The sequence below is a fragment of the Phalangium opilio genome, unplaced genomic scaffold (genome assembly GCF_054372755.1).
Source record: "Phalangium opilio isolate 3A_F unplaced genomic scaffold, DU_Popi_V2 ptg000082l_1, whole genome shotgun sequence".
Taxonomy (NCBI): domain Eukaryota; kingdom Metazoa; phylum Arthropoda; class Arachnida; order Opiliones; family Phalangiidae; genus Phalangium; species Phalangium opilio.
Window position 1 is genome coordinate 12,557,639 of NW_028324189.1, and position 24,017 is coordinate 12,581,655.

The 24,017-nt window shown below is 34.3% G+C and overlaps 1 protein-coding gene across 1 annotated transcript; it reads left to right on the forward strand.

Annotated features, from left to right (window-relative positions):
* Positions 1 to 558: 558 nt before the first annotated feature.
* Positions 559 to 2,552, forward strand: LOC149651776 (uridine phosphorylase 2). The gene is made up of 8 exons (XM_089848842.1): positions 559 to 750; positions 808 to 958; positions 1,016 to 1,177; positions 1,261 to 1,375; positions 1,623 to 1,693; positions 1,768 to 1,909; positions 2,056 to 2,202; positions 2,267 to 2,552. The coding sequence occupies exons 1-8, from the start codon at positions 716 to 718 to the stop codon at positions 2,401 to 2,403; spliced, it is 960 nt and encodes a 319-aa protein (XP_089704968.1). The 5' UTR covers positions 559 to 715; the 3' UTR covers positions 2,404 to 2,552.
* The last annotated feature ends 21,465 nt before the right edge of the window (positions 2,553 to 24,017 follow it).

Here is a 24,017-nt window from a genome sequence, read left to right on the forward strand (position 1 = left end):
AAGACCAGTCTGCACAGTCAAACATTCCGGAAATACCCTCGAATGATTTTAAAATTCAAATTAGGTTCAGATCTTAAGGATAATTTGAAATAAGTACTTCCGACCAATCGCATAACGCCCTGCCTTTATGTTAACAAAATTCACGTGGCATGCTCCGCGTCGAGTGAAATTTATAGCGAGATTTGAAAAAAAATTGCGCGCGATGTGACAATCGTGGCGCGAGACATTGAGCGTGATACGATAATTTTGTTAACAAAAAGGCAGGGCGTTACGCAATTGGTCGGAGGGGCTTATTTCAAATTATCCTTAAAATCTGAACCTAATTTGAATTTTAAAATCATTCTGAGGTATTTGCTGAATGTTTCACTTGATTTTCTACTTCACCCTCCCTTTAAAGAAATTCAAGGAAGTTAATTTCGACAAAATTATGGGGTGTACAGATAATGACACTCTAACAGTCCATATACCTCTACATAATAAACTCCCTTCTACCCTTGGTTATTTTAACTACGATTACTAGAACTATTTAAAATTGCGCTTTCCTTCAAAGCAGGAAGGCTGTAGCAGACTGTAGCAGCAGCTGTTATCCGGTCTAGTTTTTGAATAATAACACTCGAAACTTCGCGGAGCGTCGAATGCAATCGATCGATAACCCTACATAGAACCGGTGATATTTTGTAACTGCAACAACAGCAAGCACTCGGTTTGAACCAACATGGAGCGAGAAGAACAGGGTCTCGAACGTGAAGGGTAACAAAACTTAATTAAAATCAGACTTACCTGTCATCATACAATCTTACCTTGCAGCTCTCGAAGGGAAGAAGGTTCAAGACAAGAAACGGAAAATTTAGTTTTCATCCGTAATCCTCATTTGGCCGGTTTGACCGAAGACGTTTTGTATCATTTGGCCTTAGGAAGCGCTAGTCATGACCTCAAAAAGATGTTTTCCGATGTTAAAGTAATTGTTAATTCATTTTACTTAATTTTAGAAGATAATTTTTGTAATTTTTTGTAGTACGTTTGCATGGGAGGAACACCAAGAAGGATGGAAGCTTTCGCTCATTACCTCAAATCCGAGTTGAAAATTCAACTTCCGACCGGAAGTGAAATTTGTGATATTAGTCACTGTTCCTACAGATATTCGCTGTACAAAATTGGACCAGTTATTTCAGTTAGCGTAAGTGAAATCAATATTGACTTTTATTATCATTTTACATCAAGATTAAATACATAAATAAATAAAAATCATTATTTTTTTAGCATGGTATGGGTATTCCGTCCTTATCTATTTTACTTCATGAAATAATTAAATTAGTTCATCACGCCAAGTGCAAAGACGTTACATTTATACGAATTGGAACTTGCGGTGGAATTGGTAAGTACTTTAGCGTCATCTTTTGAAAACTCTTAAATATTTAAATATTTAAATAATACTTAAAATTAATTATTGAACAATGTTTTCATGGTAAATACATAAATTATACAAACTTAAATTAAAATATTAAATACATAAAAAGATATTTAATATATTATGACTAGAAAACTAAATAGAAGTCACTACAAACTTACCCGTCCGCAAATTTTAAATGTATTTTTCCACGTGTGTTGTTTTATTATTCAAGGCTTAGCCGGTGGAACTCTAGTTGTTTCCAAGGCTACAGTCGATTTCAAATTAAAACCCCACCTAAAACTGGTAATTTAATAAACAAATTGAATTTAAATTAATATTATTATTATTTAAATCAAATAACTATACTTTTTTAACAGCATATACTTGGGAAAACCGTCAAAAGACCTGCCATCTTAGATAAGGCACTTTCTGATGAAATTTATAATATTTCACGAACAGAATTACCTCAATACAATACAGTTTTGGGGAAAACATTATGTACCAACGACTTTTACGAAGGTATTGTTAGATTAATAAATCTTGTAAATTATGTAAATATTCCATATTTTTAATCAAAATATAAATATTGATATTATAATAAATTTAAACTTTTATCTAACAGTTAATCAAGTTAGTTTTAATAATTAACCTTTAACTTTTCGTAGGTCAAGGTCGTCTAGACGGTGCCTTTTGCGACTATAGTGCAACGGAGAAAATGGCGTATTTGAGGAATCTTCACGCTAATGGCGTAACAAACATCGAAATGGAGTCGCTGGGATTCGCAGCCATGTGTCGCCATGCTGGAATTAAAGGTATTTTAAAAATCATTAGTTTAAGTTAATTTTGTTATTAAAAATTTCCGTTGTTCGAACAAAGGTGCTGTAGTTTGCGTGGCACTTCTGGACCGTCTGAAAGGAGACCAAGTAAACGAAAGCAAAGATACACTTGAAAACTGGCAACATCGACCTCAGGAATTGGTAGCCAAGTTCATTTTGAAAAGAGAAATGAAGTAGAATTACTGAAGTACTACTATAATTAGGCCTAATTACGCTTTTTAAGATAAATATATTTTATATGTAAATTTCTATTGACTAGTTATGATTTATAAATTGAAATTTATCAGTAAATGTTTTATACATAAAATATATTATACATATTTGAACTCATTTGTTTGTAATTTATAAGTTTTGTTTCGTAATATTGATAAGTAAGGTAAGGTTAGGGTCAATGGGGCTCTGGTTACCTTATTCTAGCCCATATTACGCAAATGAAACCATAGCCAACCTTTTCCTGAATAGGAAAAACAAAAACCCCTAAACTTTATATAATTATTTTAATTTATTTATATTTTAAAATATCGATATGATTTTTGCACGTGTCACGTTATTATTTGATTAAGTTTTATTTGAAGTAAGGTAACTAACTATCTAGAATTTATGGAAAAAATCGTCTGCCCCACCTTTATAGGCATAGATTTTCTTTCAAGGAGAAAAGTTAAGTTAGTTATCTTTTTGGGGTCTTCTTCCGATCGTGCTTCTCAAGTTCGCGTCTTGAGTGTACTCGAGACGTAGTGATGTCTCGCGGTTGGACCACCGTGACTCAACAACGACTTGTGTGGCCCGAATAAAACCTTACAGATAACAGCGCTGGATGCCGCTCTCTCTCTCTCTAGGTAAAGACTCATCATTCTCATTATTTTGACGTTCCCTTACGCGTTCTTCACGTAATCTTCTTTAACAATTAGATGTCCCCCTATTTTCTTTGTAACTTTCTTTTCCTGGGTTTCATATCCCCCTTATTTAAAAGCCAAAAAGGAAGAGGAACGCCCATTACTAAAAATGATGTCTCAATTTAGACGAAATTCATGTAGGGGGAACATAAGATACAAATTCTTGTGTCGTTTCAAGATGTAGATAGGAACAAGGTGTCCCGTTTTATAAAAGTAGGCAACCACCCCTTGAAAAATGTCACGGCTGTTGGGTTAGTGTTTGTCACTAATGGTTTAGTCATAAGTTTATATGACACTATCAAATGCTAGAGACTTACAACTCGAGCTAGTTCGAGAACGACGGAAGCGAGAATTGAAGTCCTACACTAGGTGGTTAATTTTGCAGGACTTCCATCTAGGTCCTATTTAGTCTGCTCTACTATAAGCCTTTGACAGCCCCTCAGCACCAGGCGTCGCTTTACAAGAATCTATGACCTACGTTGTCACTTCATGACAAGCTCCAGTTTGTAACCAGCGACAAACTTATGATAGGAATATATCTTATGAACTTACGGTATTTGAGATAAGAAAGACCAAGCTTCGTCTGTCAGTTAGGCAAACCATGATTAGTAAAATTAATTTGTTAAAATTGTTATTATGTCAAACAGTAAGGATAATCAAACGTAAAATAAAAGCAACAATAATTAAGAAAAATGTGTGAGAGTTGTTCGTATACATGATATGATGAACTGACTAACTTACCAAATTAAAAAATAACTTCTTTTGATCTTTTAAGTTTGGAAACTGAGGATTATTCTCAGTCTCTGATATCTAACGTCTTGGATAAAATTTCATTTTTAAAAAGCGTATAAAGAAGATATAGAAAATGCTTAAGTTCTAAACTAAATTAAAATTAACAAACCGTGAAAAAATATATATAGGCAGAAAAAAAAACGTTATTTTCTATTGAAAATTTGGATTTGAACTTCTAATGGGTTTCCTGTGACGGGAAATGAAGAGTGTGACCTCTCACGTTATTTCGTAACTGTAATTGCACCCCATTATGTTTAAGTAGCCTAATAACGCGTAGAAAGACCTTTTTCTTCCCATTTTTGGTAATAATCCGGATGCACGAAAATGAGTTTATTCATTGGGTGGGTTAATATTGCTAGGTACTTTATTACTAAAGCGCCGTAATCGCGGCAATGTAGTGTACTTATAACCACTAGCCTATAGCGCGTAAGTATAGGTCTCCCATAGGGGCTTATAGTATCGGTTTTGTCCACGTGAGAAGAAAAGAACCAGCTACGACATCTTTGTTTTAGAGTTTCCAGAACGGAATACAGGAATGGCCTATTGGAATTTTCTTTCCTTGAGAGATGTAGATCATTAATTATGTAACACTTTTATTGTTGTACTAATACTTGTGACTTGTGAGCAAATTCGTTTGCTCCTCCCTGTTCTAAAAGAGATCTCTTTGAGAAAGTTAATAAACATTCATTCAGGGATGAGTTTCAGTTTTCGGCGAAATTGTCTCATGGAGGACCTGACAACACTGCAACTAAAGTTTAAGCTAAGAGAGAGGGGGCTGGAATTTTCTCTAGCTCGATTAGTGAAAAATATCAATTCCAAATTAAAAACACGCTATAAATATTCTTTTTGATCAACCAATTCAAATCTAATATGGTATATACATAGAAAAACATTTATATATATATATTCTATAACATAACGACTAATTGAAAAATCACCAATTATCAAATCAATCGAGATCTAATTAAGAGAAACCATATTCGCTAGGCAATTACTGGCGATTTAGGTGTTCTCATAAGCGGAACCGTCATATCCTTTTCTCTTAAGGTGCCTTCCATTATAGGTTTACGGACGTCTTGTGTGGTCTCGTGACAGTTCGCCTAAGTTATAATTTTAAAAATATACCGCTTTTTGGCAATCGTCCGTGGTCCACCGATTCTTAAAGCCATTTTCGCCGCCCTAAACTATCATTTGATAAAACCCTAATTATCTGACAGATTCGCGATAAAAACTCGACCCATTAATTAAGATAACGAAAGAAAGTTTATTTCAAACAAGACTCACCGAAAGATCGGATTTCTTAATAGATAAATAGTGACTTAATCAAAAGCAGTGATTGTTGAAATTGTTGTACGCAATGCGTATACCATGGAATGTCAAACAACATACTAAAATACGCCCTATTCGCCCACACTTATGGCATAAGGGTCATATTTTTAGGGGTTAAAAGGTCATAGATTTTTAAATGAAACACCACCCTTTTCAAAAGGGGAGAACAGTATCGACTCATCCGAAACACAAAGATCTGAGAAAGGGCTTCAAAGTTAATTATACCAGTCCACCTTTGATTGAAGTCTTATCAAACATCTTTGGAATGAACATACTCATCAATGTTCCATGTCAAACACCCCCTACTTTTTAAAATGGTGTATTCAAACTCTAGCAAAGACTAAATTAGTCCCGCGACGACACTGAACGTCTCAAAATCCAAATTTTTGGAGAGAATTTTTTTTATTTTTATTTGAAAAAAAAAAATAAATAATTGAATTGAATTGAAATAGAAAAACGTATTTTTATTAGAAAAAATTTGCTTCTCTTCATATTTGAATGATGCTAAAATTCTTTAGGTTTTTCTCTTACGCAAAGAAGAAAAAAAAGGACCACCAAAGACGATTGTAGCCTGAGGGTAGCTTCAAAATTGCAGGGTGCCGGTTCAAAATTATAGGTCTATATATTTGGCAATTCCAATCCGCCTTATGTTTCCCCCGGCAAAATTTCAAATCCCTTTAATAAAAAGTGTACATCAAGGGCTTTTCTTCACTAACGCTAACTAGAAAACTCCGCCCGTCGCCGATAGATGTCCCATTCATCGCTTTTTAACGCCATTATTTCAATTAAAGTCATTATTTCGCTACTTAACGTTGCATGAACATTGTACAAAATCCATTATATCGGAAAAATATAAATAGTCTGTATTTAAATCAATAAAATCCATTCCTTTCATTAAGTCTCAATTCGAATTAGTTAATTAAGTAGAAATTAACCCTAACTCATTCAAAATGGAGGAGGATGTAGGCCTAGTATCTATTCCAATCAGCTTCATCTCAAATCAGAAAAAGATCTAAAGTAGTCACAAAATTTGAAAACAATTAGCTGAGGATAACAAACAATTAATAATCAGCATCAAAACGCTTGAATCAACTCGTAATAAATTATTCCATTAATTCCAAACAGAGGGCGCCATATTGGGTTATTCCCTAGAGCCAATAAGCACCGCTAGAGGCAGTACGAGTCAGTTACACTTTCCTAACATATATTTCTAGTTTCCTCAAAATCGCATAGATGTCTATAGTACCGCGTCTAATAGTAGTTTTGAAAAAGGTACCCGGCAAAATTATATATTTTGGAATAGAATATATTCTGTTATATCATTTAGAAAATCGTCGGAATTTCATAATAATTTTTTATTATAATTTAATTATAGTTTAATTTCTTTCTTAAAGAAATTCTTCAATGAAATTAATCATTTCTTTGGCTAAAGAATATTTTTTTCTTATACGGAGAATGCTCCACACATTTTTCATAAAAGTCATATTCTAGAAATTAAAAGAATTTTTGGAGAAAAATGTTTTATCTGTTGCAAAAATGTGTGCCACGTGTAAAAATAAATTGCACTAAATAAATCATTTTATATAAAAACTAAACTTAATATAAAATGATTTCTTTTTCTTTTAAGGAATGTTTGATATATTATCTAAGGTTACAGGTTAGTAAACTATCATTTTTTGGAAAGGTATATATAGTGTAGGTGAAATTTAGAGAAATATATCAAGTCTAAAATGAAAAGAAAGATACAAATAAATAAAATTAAATATTACGCTCGGTTATATTTAAAAAAATAAAATATTGCATAAAATAATGATATATATTAATGGCAATATTTTAAAAATCGATACTTATAACTTAGGTATCTATTTTCGATTAATATGAAAAGTTGAACAGAAGTGGATTGTTCACACTGAGAGGAAAAAAATCTATGACGAATAGTCTAATAATACATTCACTCCAATTTAATCAATAGGAACTTAACCAGGGAATGCATACAGCTAATTGGAATCTTTTTCCTCTATATGTTAATTTCTATGCCGGTTTTGTGGGCCAGGCTTGAGCACTACACGTCACGCGTTATAATTCGAACGCCATTCTAACTGCGATTTCATTCATTGGTATCTCGAGGTAAAATTCGTCATAAATAATGATTAGTCTAGCTTTTCCCACAAAGACGTTGAGAAAATGGTTATACAATCATTCCAATTATATGTATGTATTCCAGACATAACCAATTCAATAAACTCCATCGAGATTATCTCCATTGAAAACAAAACTAAGTCTTCTTATCTAGTTTCAAAAATAAACGATCTTCGCTACGTCTATAAATTAATAATCTCTAATGCTTTCCAATGATCAGTTTTTTAAAATTTGCATAATCTTAACAACAGAAAAAGAGAATTTAAATATAAGTTTAGTTTGCGGGTTCGTTCGTAATCCCAAATCTCTTTCAGATAAACGGAATAAATTTTAAATGAGCTTTAAATTGACAATCACAATACTCTTCCGAGCTACAAGCCAAGTATAGGAAAAATAATAAACTTAATTTCCATTTCGAGTTATTGTTATTGTAAACCCTCTCTATATTTGAATAATATAAAACCGCCTCGTTATTACGTTTGATCCAATCGAAACAGAGGTAGGCAGACAGAAGCGACAGTCATACCTGGCTGGAGGAGGTAACCTTCAAAATATTTATATTTAAATTTAATTTTAAGTCTCTGCATCAAGTTACTGATTTATAGAAATATTTTTTTATATCGCGAGGATACTTTAATATGATCTAATCCATCTAGAGTAGTTTTGTTTTGATGAATTTTTAGGTGTTTAATTATTCCAAAAGAATTGCGATTTTTCCTTGGTATTTCCCGAATAATAGCGATTTTCCTCGATATTTCCCAAAATAAATGCGATTTCCCCCGATATTTCCCAAAATAATTGCGATTTCCTTTGATATTTCCCAAAAAAATAGCGATTTCCTTTGATATTTCCCAAAAAAATAGCGTTTTACCTTGATATATCCCATAATAATAGCGTTTTACCTTGATATATCCCATAATAATAGCGTTTTACCTTGATATATCCCATAATAATAGCGTTTTACCTTGATATATCCCAAAATAATAGCGATTTACCTTGATATATCCCAAAATAATAGCGAGTTACCTTGATATATCCCAAAATAATAGTGAGTTACCTCGATATATCCCAAAATAATAGCGATTTACCTCGATATATCCCAAAATAATAGCGATTTACCTCGATATATCCCAAAATAATAGCGATTTACCTCGATATATCCCAAAATTATAGCGATTTACCTCGATATATCCCAAAATAATAGCGATTTACCTCGATATATCCCAAAATAATAGCGATTTACCTCGATATATCCCAAAATAATAGCGATTTACCTCGATATATCCCAAAATAATAGCGATTTACCTCGATATATCCTAAAATAATAGCGATTTACCTCGATATATCCCAAAATAATAGCGATTTACCTCGATATATCCCAAAATAATAGCGATTTACCTCGATATATCCCAAAGGAATAGCGATTTACCTCGATATTTCCCAAAAGAATAGCAATTTACCTCGATATTTCCCAAAAGAATAGCAATTTACCTCGATATCTCCCAAAAGAATAGCAATTTACCTCGATATCTCCCAAAAGAATAGCAATTTACCTCGATATCTCCCAAAAGAATAGCAATTTACCTCGATATTTCCCAAAAGAATAGCAATTTACCTCGATATTTCCCAAAAGAATAGCAATTTACCTCGATATTTCCCAAAATAAATGCGATTTCCTTTGATATTTCCCAAAATAAATGCGATTTCCTTTGATATTTCCCAAAAGAATAGCGATTTCCTTTGATATTTCCCAAAAGAATAGCGATTTCCTTTGATATTTCCCAAAATAATTCTGATTTTCCCTGATATTTCCCAAAATAATTCTGATTTTCCCTGATATTTCCCAAAAGAATAGCGATTTCCTTTGATATTTCCCAAAAGAATAGCGATTTCCTTTGATATTTCCCAAAAGAATAGCGATTTCCTTTGATATTTCCCAAAAGAATAGCGATTTCCTTTGATATTTCCCAAAATAATTCTGATTTTCCCTGATATTTCCCAAAGTAATTGACTCTGAACTAATTTAAATGATATATCCAGTTCTTTCTAATTTTCCATGCTTATATAAACCCTATTAACTTAAAAACTTAGTTAAATAGTTAATTAAGTTATTAGTATAAACCTAATTCTGCAAAAACCAATTTTTTATTGTAATAATATAAAATTAAGATTTTTCCCTTCTTAATAATTAACTCAATATATCTTCATTGAATTCCTTATCGCCCCTCATTTGCATATCGACATAATAAACCCATTAATTCATAAATAAGGATAAAAAAACGCGTCGTAAAAAGCAATTAAGCCGAAATAACACGAGTCATAAATACCCTCTAGGTACTACACTAAAATTGCTTAGATTTATATTAGAAAAACAGCATAAATATTATTCCATGACTCATTAACCAACACCTATAATCATAAGTCAAGCTCTTAATATGATCTTTTTTACATAAAAACGTACATAGGGGCCCACTCTGCTCTTTATAGCTAAAAATAAAGAGAATACTATAGGTCATTATGCACGCGGTAGCCATATAAGCAGTTACAACCTTCCATAAGTGTGAAAACAACGTAAGATCAAATTTGCCATATTTTCAGGTGATTTGTATCAGTAGTAAATATGAATTTGAGTGTGCTGATTCATTATCCGGTATTATAGCAATAGTATACTGTGTTTACTTTTTAATTGATTAGGAAATTTATCAAAAACGTTTGAAAAAAACGTTTAGAACTTTACGTAGTTGTAAGACCTTTCAAAATTGGCAATTACAACAATTGATTAAATTAAAGTGCAAAACGTTTCTTGGTAAATTTCTTAAACTCCCCTAATATAGAAACATCAAGATGATCTATAATTTCGGTTAAAATGATCATTCTAGGACAATAATTTGAAACCCTCCAGCGTTTTGATCCTAGCCCGCTCTTTGATCGAAAAACTAAATTGAAATTTGAATCATAACAAAAAACACTGATAATTTTAATAGCAGTTACAAACTCTGCATGCGCATCAACCACTATCTTCCCTAAACGATCCACTTTGAAGATGTGCCTTTGAACTACCAATTCAATATACCCCCTCTGAAACCCTCGATTGTTTTGGTCCTAGTGCGTTCTTTGACCCCAAAACTAACTTGAAATTTGAATCATAACACGAAATAAAAAGAACTGATAATTTTATAAGCAGTTGCAAACTCTGCGCATCGAACATAATCTTCTCTAAACGATCCTTTTTGAAGAGTGCCTATTTGAACTACCAATGGCATGCGCACTCAGTCTGCAAATAAAACTGAGCCGGGTACACTCTGTATTTTAAATTAACTCCTGTTATAACAGGGGGTAAATCGAATACACGAGTTAAGATATTTTTATCCCGACACTATTATACATTATCCGGGGTTGAAATCTTAAGCACGCTTAAATTGCTAACTCAGTATATACGAAGCTTCATGAATATTCATGAGACTGCATGCCTGGAAAGGAGAGGTTGTCACACCGCAAGAAATTGCCGTTTTCTCGCATATGGCGTGAGAAGAGTGAGTTTCGTTTTACGTTTTTTGATAAGGTAAATGACTAGCTCCATTTCAACCCCCCCCCCCTGTAACCCCCGGTAATCTCTTACCACGCACCTATAGATGCTGGTATAACTTTCTTATTTCTCCATTTTTAGTCGGGGGGGGAGGGCATAGGTGGTGAACCCCACCTCTAAGGGTTCTTAAAAGCCATATCAAATCGACTCGAAGAACACAGCTCTTTGCGCCTCATTAGTCTTTGATATTATGTTTTTAGCTGCGAAATGTCGACGAAAAACCCTTGAGGTTTATAGACCCCCCTTTTTATAATATACTATAGGATTAAACTGGCACTGATTAGAAAAAGGTGCACAGTTTAATTATACAGTACCCAAAGGGGCTATTTAACTTATTTGTCCAACGCGATATACTGTTTTAAATCTTAAAATTATCGGCAAGGAAACTCAAAAGTAGTTCGAAAGTCAAAATGCTTAAGCTGAAGTAATTTTTTCTATGATCGACTTTGAAGGTGCTAAGGCTTAAGTACATTTTTCTTATACGATTTTGAAGGTGCTAAGCCTTAAGTGCATTTTTCTACAGACGAATTTAAAGGTGCTTAAGCCTAAAGTACATTTTTCTATAAATTAATTTGAAGGTGCTTAAGCCTAAAGTACATTTTTCTATAAATTAATTTGAAGGTGCTTAAGCCTAAAGTAGGTTTTTCTGTAAACAAATTTGAAGGTGCTTAAGCCTAAAGTAGGTTTTTCTGTAAACAAATTTGAAGGTGCTTAAGCCTAAAGTAGGTTTTTCTGTAAACAAATTTGAAGGTGCTTAAGCCTAAAGTAGGTTTTTCTGTAAACAAATTTGAAGGTGCTTAAGCCTAAAGTAGGTTTTTCTGTAAACAAATTTGAAGGTGCTTAAGCCTAAAGTAGGTTTTTCTGTAAACAAATTTGAAGGTGCTTAAGCCTAAAGTAGGTTTTTCTGTAAACAAATTTGAAGGTGCTTAAGCCTAAAGTAGGGTTTTCTGTAAACAAATTTGAAGGTGCTTAAGCCTAAAGTAGGTTTTTCTGTAGACAAATTTGAAGGTGCCAAGCCTAAAGTACATTTTTCTATAAACGACTTTGAAGGTGCTTAAACTTAAAGTAGATTTTTCTACAAACGAATTTGGAGATGCTTAAGCCTAAAGTAGATTTGCCTACAGACGAATTTGAAGGTGCTAAGCCTAAAGTAGATTTTTCATGAACGACTTTAAAGGTGCTAAGCCTAAAGTAAATTTTTCTACAAACAAGTTCGAAAGTGCTTAAGCCAAAAGTCTGTTATTCAATAAACGAATTTGAAGGTGCTTAAGCCTAAAGTCTATTATTCAATAAACGAATTTGAAGGTGCTTAAGCCTAAAGTCTATTATTCAATAAACGAATTTGAAGGTGCTTAAGCCTAAAGTCTATTATTCAATAAACGAATTTGAAGGTGCTTAAGCCTAAAGTCTATTATTCAATAAACGAATTTGAAGGTGCTTAAGCCTAAAGTCTATTATTCAATAAACGAATTTGAAGGTGCTTAAGCCTAAAGTCTATTATTCAATAAACGAATTTGAAGGTGCTAAGCCTAAAATAGTTTTTTCTATAAAGGACAACTAAGCCTTTAGAAGTTTATTCATGAACAGCAAGTATAATGTTTTCATATGAACAAAGACTTATTTTTAAAAGAGATACCTCCCAATTATCAAAGTTTTTTCATTTCATTTTAAATAAGGTTTATTATCGGATCGTTATGAAAGTTATATTCATCGACAATTTTTTTATAGTCCTAAATTATATTATTGTCCGTGTAGGTTAATATGGAAAGAAAAAAATGGTAAGCATTTCTCTAAACCACGCCCATAGGCAAACAGATTACGATCATCCGGGTCTTTACATGCCTTCCTAATGGAGTCCATAGAAAAACTTTAATAGGAGAAACTCTATTGTATTTTTGCAGAGAGGCAGAAACACTGGAGAATCATTGGGAAACAATCCCTTCTTATTATTTGAAAAAGAATCATTTCCTAAATAGAAAAATAAATAGAAATTGGGAACAACCAATCGGAATCGTTTTATGGAAATTTCGGATTGAATTATAAAACCATTAGGACGCAATCGCGTATAATGAATTTACTTAAGCCTAGGCTTTTTTGTGCAAATATAGTAAAAAAAAAATTCCAAAATGGCTGAAAAAAATCCAGGACTTTGTTTACTCAGAGATGAAAAACTAACAAAAACTAAGACACCAAAATCAATATATTTAGATTTTATTTTACATAAATTATGTATTTTCATTTATAAATAAATTCATCGTGCACTATAGCTGTTTATATTCTAACTTTTACCATTGGAAGAAATGAAAATATTCATATCTTTCCACGCGTTAGTGTACTTAAGCCTAATGAGGCCTAAATGCGTATTTCGTATTTCGGGTTTGGTTACGTTTGTAGGGGGACAATACTTTTAGCTAATAAGAATAGCGCTATATATATATATATATATATATATATATATATATATATATATATATATATATATATATATATATATATTTCCCCAAAATAAACGTTATGATCCATTTCAGAAAATTACCAAGTCGAGCAGCGTGACACAATCTCATTTCAAATAGGAAACACGTGTAATTCCGACCCAAGGCGTATATTTTCAGTTCAAATCCCGAAATTATATAGGCGCATTCTGCATTCATTCCGTAACAAAAATGCGGTGCACCCAACCAATATACACCCATGGACCTGTCCCCGAAAAACATACCTTAAAATAAACACATCTCCAATTTCACGCGCGGTTTACGCCCCATATAAAAGATCAGAATACTATACATACACAGGGTGCTAATCGAATTAAGTTCGAAAATTGACCATGAAATATTTAGGCATATTTGATCGAGGCCCTTTAGTTTAATATTTAAATCAAAGTCTAATGTCTTAATATCAAGTTACTTAGCAAATAGACCTACCATTACATTAATGACTTGCGGAGGAAACAAAACACACAGTCGGGAGGTGGCCCTCTTGGGTTATTTTCCTCGTGTCATGGTGCAACGCCAGATGGAGCCCGAGTTCTTCACTATAGGCAAGAGGCTAGCCAACTCTTGCGGTGCTTATACACCCTTTCGATGGAAAAGGGGGGTTGCTCCAGTGCCGTGTTTGCGCACTCTCAGATCCAAAACGCCTACAGCGCAGGCGCTAAAAAGCGAGATGGAAGGCAGAGTTTTACCCCCGCGCCTTTCTCTCTTAGACTCGTCGAAAGGGTGTATTGGTTCGAAAGAAATAACCCAGGAAGGTGGTTCCACGCCTATGGTGTTTCCTTCTCTATTGGAATTAATTGAATTGTCTATTACACCTAATTTTTCTGCATATAATTATTTCATCATTAACAAAGTGTACTACGCCAGGATGGGAAGTTTTTCCCAATACATAATTAGCGGTTTCACTTAGCAAGTTTAAGCGGTTTCACTTAGCAAGTTTAAAACGATGCAAACACTAAAATGACAATTCATTTGTTTTCAGGACGTCTTGATATCAGTCATGAAGCGTACTTAAAATCAAGAATGATTTAGCACGGAATTGAAATAGTTCGTGTTACGCAATTTAGAGCAAGGATAATTAAGTATAAAATGGCAATAAGTCTAGACTCCTTTAGAGAATATGAAGTTAAAATATTTGTAACGAAAACATTACATTAAGTCTCTCTCGATAGTTCTTAATTCGAAGGCCTAATGTCACCTTGCACACACCCTGTATTTTTGACATTTTTCGGAATAGGGTCTACCTGGTGTGTGTGTGTGAGGAGGGTATAACTATAATTTGGCAGCTATACAGCGAGTGAGTGGAAGCTATATCAATTGCATTAGCGTTAGCCAAAGGCGTTAGGCTGTAAACAAAATGAGTTTCCTGAGTCCTTGCAACTATACGAAAGCGCGAATGATTGTCCAACAGAGGCTCAACGAGCCGTGTCCTCGTTTGATAGGCGAATCCGGTCTCACTCTGGGCAACACCAACCTAATGCTTTTCCGAGATAACGATCTTATATTATTCTGCAGGCATTATTTGCAGTATCGTTTCCACATTTAGCTACAGCACATTTTACCATCCACCCTCAATATACTCGCTATAGAGTTTTGACAGAAACGCCCCCACCTTAGGATATTATCATGGTAATATATATGGATGGCTTTTTTATAATATAAAAGTACACCGGAATAAAATCATCATTTTTACCCCGAAATTTAATTCAAATATCCATTCCCATTAAGCATTTGTGGATATCTCAATGAAAGAAAATTACCAACCGTAAGTATAGTAGGAAAATGTTTAAATTCGGAATAAATTACGCTGCGAAAATTAAACATTCGAATGGATTGAAATAGCTTTACAAATATTGTTTAAATAACGAAGTTTTCCAATTAAATTCTCTTTTATAACCTATTGTTTTATACGCAATATGATCCTGAATAAATTTGACCACTGGTCAAGAAGTACGGCTAAAATGTCCGGTGGTAGTAAGGACACACTTCTTTCATTTGTAAGTGCATGCGAACAAAGAAAATCAAAGTCGTTTTTAAGATATGAACAGTAATTTTAATTAAAATAGAATTAAAAGATTAATTAGCCTCTTAGTTACGACTTATATTATGACGTTCAAATGAGAGGTGTGGTCATCACTGTCCATTGGTCACGCTTTTACATAACCTTCGATAAAACAAGACGATGCATTTATCGTAACGCATTTCTCGTATAAATTGAAAGGCAATTGCGTATTGCTCGCTTTTCGTCATCTTTAATTATTTACAAATATCTTTTATAAAATTTGTAAAACATTCTTGTATAAGTATTTACAAAAGTACATAATACCATACCACGTGAATTAATAAAGTATAGCTCACGTAAAACAAATTTTGCACGATGTTTTTCAGTTGAATTTGCAATTTCAGAGCTTTTCTTCGAAGAAAAACGGATAATAATAAAGATATTTACCGAAGATAAAAAAAATGCGCATAACGACAGTCACGAAAACGGCATTAAGAAAGTTTAGAAACCACACACAAAAAAAGTATAACCAACCTTGAATTATTTCGCTTTAAAATATGAAGGAAATTGGTAAAAAAGGATTAACCGTGAAAAATGAAAATTGCTCGACCCAAAAAATTACCCTCTTCCCCCTTTAAATGATATAATTTGAAATATCTAATGAATTTAATTTAATTTAATTCGACTGGATTTGTTTTAACTATTTATAAAGTATAGTTAAGTTAAAGTCGTGGATAAAACAAAGGTCGTTAATTAGCAATTGTGTTGAAAACCTGGTTATTCCTAAAAGTATTAAGTGCTTGGTTAAAAAACTTTTAAGGGGGGATTCTTGAAGGGCCATTAGATAATGCAGAGCCGAGAGAAGCGACACGCACGACAAAATATGAAAGCAAAAAACACTTATCTTTACAATACAACTTTTACGCCATTTTTGAAATTTGACGAGTAACCAAAATATAAGGAACTAACTGTGACGAGTAACCAAAATATAAGGAACTAACTGTGACGAGTAACCAAAATATAAGGAACTAACTGTGACGAGTAACCAAAATATAAGAAACTAACTGTGACGAGTAACCAAAATATAAGAAACTAACTGTGACGAGTAACCAAAATATAAGAAACTAACTGTGACGAGTAACCAAAATATAAGAAACTAACTGTGACGAGTAACCAAAATATAAGAAACTAACTGTGACGAGTAACCAAAATATAAGAAACTAACTGTGACGAGTAACCAAAATATAAGAAACTAACTGTGACGAGTAACCAAAATATAAGAAACTAACTGTGACGAGTAACCAAAATATAAGAAACTAACTGTGACGAGTAACCAAAATATAAGAAACTAACTGTGACGAGTAACCAAAATATAAGAAACTAACTGTGACGAGTAACCAAAATATAAGAAACTAACTGTGACGAGTAACCAAAATATAAGAAACTAACTGTGACGAGTAACCAAAATAATAAGGAACTAACTGTGACGAGTAACCAAAATAATAAGGAACTAACTGTGACGAGTAACCAAAATAATAAGGAACTAACTGTGACGAGTAACCAAAATAATAAGGAACTAACTGTAACGAGTAACCAAAATAATAAGGAACTAACTGTGACGAGTAACCAAAATAATAAGGAACTAACTGTGACGAGTAACCAACTCTTAGCACAATTCACTATAAACGTACAACATACCCTTAAACCAATTCACATTATTTCATCGAGACTTTTCTAACGATACAGATAAGTTTATAGGTACTTGAGATGGAATTTTTTTTAAAGTAAATATCAAAAGATGGTTAGACCTAAAGATAAGTGGTTTTTGCTTGGAGATGAACGTGAAGAAACGGGCGGATTTTGATGGGCGAAAAGAAAAAGGGGGTGTTTGGAAGATTACGTACAGTTCAACGGGGGTCAACAAATTGGCGGCGATCAAGGGAGACCACCCAAGTAGAATTCGGCTAGTTCGGGCTCTGTAATCATCAACCGCCATTTTTACCTTTTATTTTTTTTTCTTTTCCATCATAAAGAGATAGCAGAGAAACAAGTAGAAATAGGCAAACTGCGCATGTCCTTAATGACGATAGAAACATTTCTCTATCTTCTTCCTGATAAGAAAGAACTTTGCCGACTATATTCATCCGCCTAAATTACACGGCCGATTTACCTACCATAAAGGGGTTTGCGTAAATTAATTAACGACAATAAAATTTAAGTCTCCAGGGTTTTTAGAAAATGGTTAAGAATAAAGGACGTATTAAAATTTAAATAATATAATGGATGATCAAATTTAGTTATAGTCTAAATCAAAACGTATGTCTCTGAGAAAATTCCTTAAGAATTAATAAGTTTTCAGTTCAGTTTAGTTTCGTTTCGTCTGGCATGTTAAACGAATATCAATCAAATACATTTCCCCTCTAAGCTTACTTAGATGAAAAATACAAAAATAATATACGAATGACGAGTTTAAAAATGACAGGTAGCTATAGGCCTGAAGGTAGCCCGGGCAAAAGTTTTAGCATTTATATTTAAAAACCCATTAGATTTGCGTTTCCAGTTTTGGATTGCGAAGAGTATGTAAGTACGGATCTATTTATCTTAGCTCGGAAAACGTTCGGGTTGGAACTGTACTCAATTATCCTTCGTGTAGGGTTGAGTTCCGGGCAGGATAGAGTAGCCCCGGTGCCCCCTAACGGCGGGGAGTACATGAATTCCGTTCTGATGGAAACCAAAACATCTTTTACTCTAGTATTTTTTGGGGAGCATAGAGCCAGCTAGCTCTCTCCATCAACGAATAGTAAAGATGGAGAAAAGATGAGGAATTGATTGGTCCGGGGATAGTGGCATCGAATAGCCACTGCACGACAACCAACCTTTCAGGGGGGCCTCCTTCCTCTTCAAGAGAGAAAGAGAGAGAGTAAGAGAGAGAGAGAGAGAGAGAGATAGATTCTTCCATTCTCCAGGGAGTAACTTCAATTTTCTCCCGCAACGAGGAATGATTCGAGCTAAAGAATCATCACTAGAGACTCTGAGAGCAACGGGATGATTGCAAACAGCTGAAAGATTTCCCATGCATCCATTTTTCCCCCTTGAACTGTTCGCGGAAATAGAACCAGTACCTCTAAAACGCTACACGGTGCGTAATACAGGGTGTTTCAAATAAGGAGGTAGGATCGAAATACAGGATTGACCAACCAGTCCAATGGGAAATCAATTTTGAGTCGAAAATGTTTGTAATCTATGACCTATTTGACCTAAGAGACACATTAAACAAGTTATGATCAGAGTGTTTTACGGATGACCCCCTTGAATGTAAGTAAGAAATTTAAAGACAATGCTATACTTTAATTAAGGGGTCATCCCTAAAACACTCCTGTCCATCATCCTGGCATACGAAAAACCCACATAATCTCAATGTTGCCAAAAACATTCAATCTAGACTTTGGTTAGCGTTGCTTGCATTTCAGTGGAATATTTGGGTTTGCTTCTCAGATGAAAAAATGAGGGTAGGTGCATGGGGAAGAATATTAACATCATTAGGAGATGGTGCAAGGGACCAATTGCGCCAAACAGACCTTTCGCCAATGGAAAAGAGAAAAAAGAAATCCTGATGCATTTCGAATGATTCGAGATCTAGTAGTGCTCTGGGCTGCTGTTGGGAGGGAGGGAGATTGTTAACATCAGTGGAAAAGAAAGATTTATATTTACGGAAAGCTTTACGTTTTTATCCATTATCGTCAAGCGTAAGAATTCGAGGAATTTTTGAAGGTTTTCATACCATATCTAAGCCTACATTGTTTTAGTTAATTTTAAATCAATCTGTAAATGTGATAAATTTCGGTCGATATGTATGTAGGGGATTAAAATTATGTCACAGTTTTGCCGTTAAATCTGTATAATTTAGGGTATACTACGCGGTCTTACATGAACCAAATACAGTGACATTTAGAAACACAAAAAAAAGCCAAATTTCTTACATTTTTCTAACAAAAACCAATGCGGTATCGTTTCGGATCGTTAGCATAGCAGAAAAGTTTTTTTCGCGCCTGAAAAACGGGCCCAACTCGACGCCAAATGCAAAATAATATAAAAATAAGTATAGCTATCGTGTATGTAATGTACACTACGTAGGGTGGCGTTTCATCTACTGAAGTTATTTCAAAAGCATCCAAATTGTTTTTGGTGTTCGACCTCTTACATTTTGGTCGACGTAGTGTAAGATGGCCTGAATTTAAAGTTTACCATATCAGGAGCAGATGACAAAGGAGTCTCGGACGCTAGCTTCCACAATATAGAGGGCAATGGCACCCGCGTACGTCACAGCTGTAGCGTTTGCCATAGAGGCGCTATCAGACATTATAGCAGACGATGCTTTTGGTGGATTATATCTGGCACCAAAGTCTGCTGGGAATTTTTTTTTGTAATAACGGACTAACGGTGGCTACTGAGGTTCGTCTTATCCGATCGCGACATAAATATACACAACATTATTACTTTATTCAAACAGCTGTAACCGTTGGTATTAAGATAAAAGATAAGACTATATTTAGTGACTTTAGACCTACTAAATAGTCAAATTAAGTCCAAACTAGCAGAGAAACACAGGTAAGCCAAGGCTTAATTAACAATTTGTGCCCACTGGAATGATTGGGCTAGGCTAATTATAAGCAGACGATACGTATTTTTAAAGAGAGGCTCCAGACGCGATTTCCCAGATCTCCTTTCGAGACTTTGCAGCCACGCTATTGGTTGGAAAATAAAGCTCAAATTTCCTACGAGAGGTGGCACTGGCGTAATGATTTTGGTTAATAACCGTGACGTTCGCGGATCCCATTGCTTTCTACATTATGGAAGCTAGCGTCCGAGACTCCTTTGTCATCTGCTCCTGACCATATACTTTTCTTTTAAGAGTGTGGTAAAGATGCTACGCTTCTCCATCTTGTTTAGTGGGCGTTGAATAAAAGTCGACGAAAAAATGGTAAAAGGAAAATTAGGGTGGTTAGGAAAATGAATAAGGAGAAGACCTTTAGAGGGCAAATCACTCGTGGCAAAGAGATTTGCCCCGTGCGATGCAAAGAAAAAAAAAATCTATGGCTTCCATGGAGCGAGTGATTATGGCATTTTGAAATTGCTAGTGTCGTCCCCAACAAGCCAACTGCAAACGCCCATCTTCGTGGGTGTCCGAAAAAACATCGTTCGGACGGATAAGTTTCAGTATCTCGGACCGTGTTCGGATCTACGTATCATATTTGAACCTTTCTTAACCTTTTCCAAGTGCACACATCTCTCCATAGATTCTGTTATAGAGCTAATTGTACCTCAATGGTCAATACATAAGCACAAACCCCGGGGATAATAGACTTTTTTCAAAAGGGTGAACAAAATCATCCGCTTTATTAAGGGTAAAGTCTAAACATCAGTTAGTATGTGGACAACAAAGGCTTTCAAAGTTACCATCCCACCGAATATGGTCCATCTATTGTTTGAAGGCGTATCTTGATTAACGTCGCATGCACATACCAATCAATGTTCCGTCTAAAGGCAACAAGGTGGTCAAATACCGGACCCTAATTTTGGAAAGTGTATATTCCGAATTTCGAAGGACTGCCTTGTTAAAGAAAAAGGCATCGCGGGTTTTTGTTGGAAAAAAGTTTTTTCGTGAAAACGAAAAAATTAACCGAAAATAAAAAAATTTTCCATTTGCGCGTAAGGCTTATTTTACGCTTCACGAATGAGTGGTCCGCAAATGGACCTTACTAGCCGCCTTCCAAAAAAAAAAAAAAAAAAAAAAACATTTCCCCGACGAGGATCAGTTTTTCGTGGCATCTACATGCCCTTCTCTCACAACTCATTCGAACCGTGAACTTCACGACACCTCTTCCAAAAGATATCACCTATAATTATAGTAACATGTACACTATCCTGCAATATTATACTATACCAAATTACTAGATATTATCATAAGTTTATAACAAGATATGTTCCATAAGTATAATACTACCTATACTTTGTAATGCTACTGAGAGACTTACAGCTCGAGCTAGTTCGAGAACGACGGAAGCGAGAATTGAAGTCCTACACTCGGTGGTTAATTTTGCAGGACTTCCATCTAGGTCCTATTTAGTCTGTATACTAAGCCTTTGACAGCGCCTCCACCAGGCGTATTCGCTTTACGAGAATCTATGACCCGCATCACTTCATGACAGTCATATTGAACAGAAGTACATGGGCATAGATTGAGACCACGTTTAGATATTGGCACATGCATACAGTAATTTCTATCGACTGACTTTATACTCATTAGTTTTTCTAAAAATTATTTTGCCTTTTATAATTGTCATTCTTGGGCATACGCCCTTCCCGGTTCGGTCTGTTATTGAACGAGGCGGCTATAGCCGAAAAGAGAGCGTATAATACGTCATTCGTTATATAATTAATCCAACTCTATTCCGTCGTTAAGCCTAACCGAACTTTACATCATATCTAGGCCTATTTGGGAAAAGGGAAGACCTTTTTACAGGCGCGTGTCCCATTAGCGGAATTATACCTTGAATGACACGAGTTTCTCTAATTGCGGGGTGACCCATGAAAGGGTACTGCACCACGCTCGCGAGGAAACGCTGTCTTTATCTCAACAAAGTTCAGCCCTATTCGTTATTATGTCATTTGAAAATGAGAACCGTTGAGTTTTTTTCTCTCCTTTACCTATCTTAATGAAGATTAATGGATTAAAACTGGGCGCGTCTTTCGCTTCCCGCTTAATTTCCCATAGCACAACCATTCTAGTTTTTTTTCTTCTTCTTTTAATAATAATTTCGCGTTTGGTTTTGCTCTAACTATTACGTCTGTTAGTATATGTGGTTGGTTTAATTGTGTTCCAAAGATAATTAAAATTATTCGGGCTTTTTATTATTTTCTCGAAAGAAAGAAAAATTATTCAATTTTTCTCCACTGAGCTTTTGCAAGGAATGGAGTTTTATTAAAATAATATTTTAACAAGAATTCATTCAAGTTAGCTAGTAAGAATATGCAACATATTGTCGTATAGCGAAATATCATCTGCTAATTTTGCTTCAAACACTAGCTGATAAAATGTAAACAGATAACTCTGGGATTTTAATATTAAATTTTAATTCGTCTAAATATTTTTTAACTTGAAAATAAAATAGCTTACAATCAAATATTGTAAATATATCATCAAATATGACCAGTGTTACGAGTTTACAATCTTAGCATCTTCGTGCATATTCTCAGTATAACGCCAATGAATTCTTGCTTTTAAACATATACCTTACTTCGTACAAAGCATGCACGTTGCAAATTCAATATAATGAAAGCTAACACATGTTATACGTGACCGGATAGTTATTATATAGGCCTATATAAGAACGTTTTGTAATTGTATTTCAGCCACGGTTTTGTTTTAAAATTGTCTTTCATTTTTAAAATTTAATAGGTTTTTGGTATGTGTTTGGAATTCCAAATATACTGGCACCGTTTTCAATATAATACGCCTATGCAGGTAAACGGTAGCGTAACTTAATTGGTCACTACAAAAAAAAGCCTATTTTTGGTCTAAAAAACCTATGGTCAGTCATTATGATCACGCGCATTCATTTCCTTGAACAATTCTTTAATGTATAGATTAAAGTAAGTCTGCCGGCCATGTTGTAGGGTTTTTAATGATATGGGCTACATGAGCACATTCGGGCCTCTTTAGCGGGTAGCGGGGGTTCAAGTATATGGCACGACATGACTAGCTCGACTTAATTTGCATAAAACTAGACCCAATATTAAGCCGGGAGTTCCGGGAATTCAGCTTAGCTATTGATTATTAATATCAATTCATTGTTAAAGGATTTGGCATTTATTTGAGACCTCCCCCGCGTTATTACGAGCTGTTGCAATGGGTTTCCTTGGAGATTTGGTTTAGGCTCCCTATATACTGGTTGCCAATAGCAACCACTTGCTTGTTTTCTATAACTCCCTCACTAAGAGGCTCAATTACGAGCCCTTTCCGGCTTCAATAACGGTAATAGGCCTCTTATGACCTGCCTCATTAACGCTGATATTTAGCTCCACCTTTTCATTCTACAGAATATATTTGCGGTTCTACCTTTATACTTAGTATTTCCACATTTAAAATTAAAAATTAATTTTAGGCGTTTAAAATTGTTATTAAATCATGCCCTGAATAAAATTTAAAATTAGAGTCCCAAATTTAACAGCAGCTAAAAAACAGAAGCGTGTATACATCATTGTTTACAAAGCATGTAAATGAGAATTATTTATAAAAATAAAAATATTTAAATTAGTTTCACATAAGACAAAAATACAAAAATACAAAAATGATCTATACGTTTATAACGTTTACAAAAACCAGAAGCCACTATACCGAAATTTCGCATGCAAATTTCGCCTGATTATATGCAAAGTACAAACAAGCCTTATACCTAACCCGTTTTGTATTTTAATTCACTATATAAAAACATTAATTTTGTCTCTAGCAGCTTGCCACCAAATGGAAGATCATTTCTTAAGTACTTGACTAAATT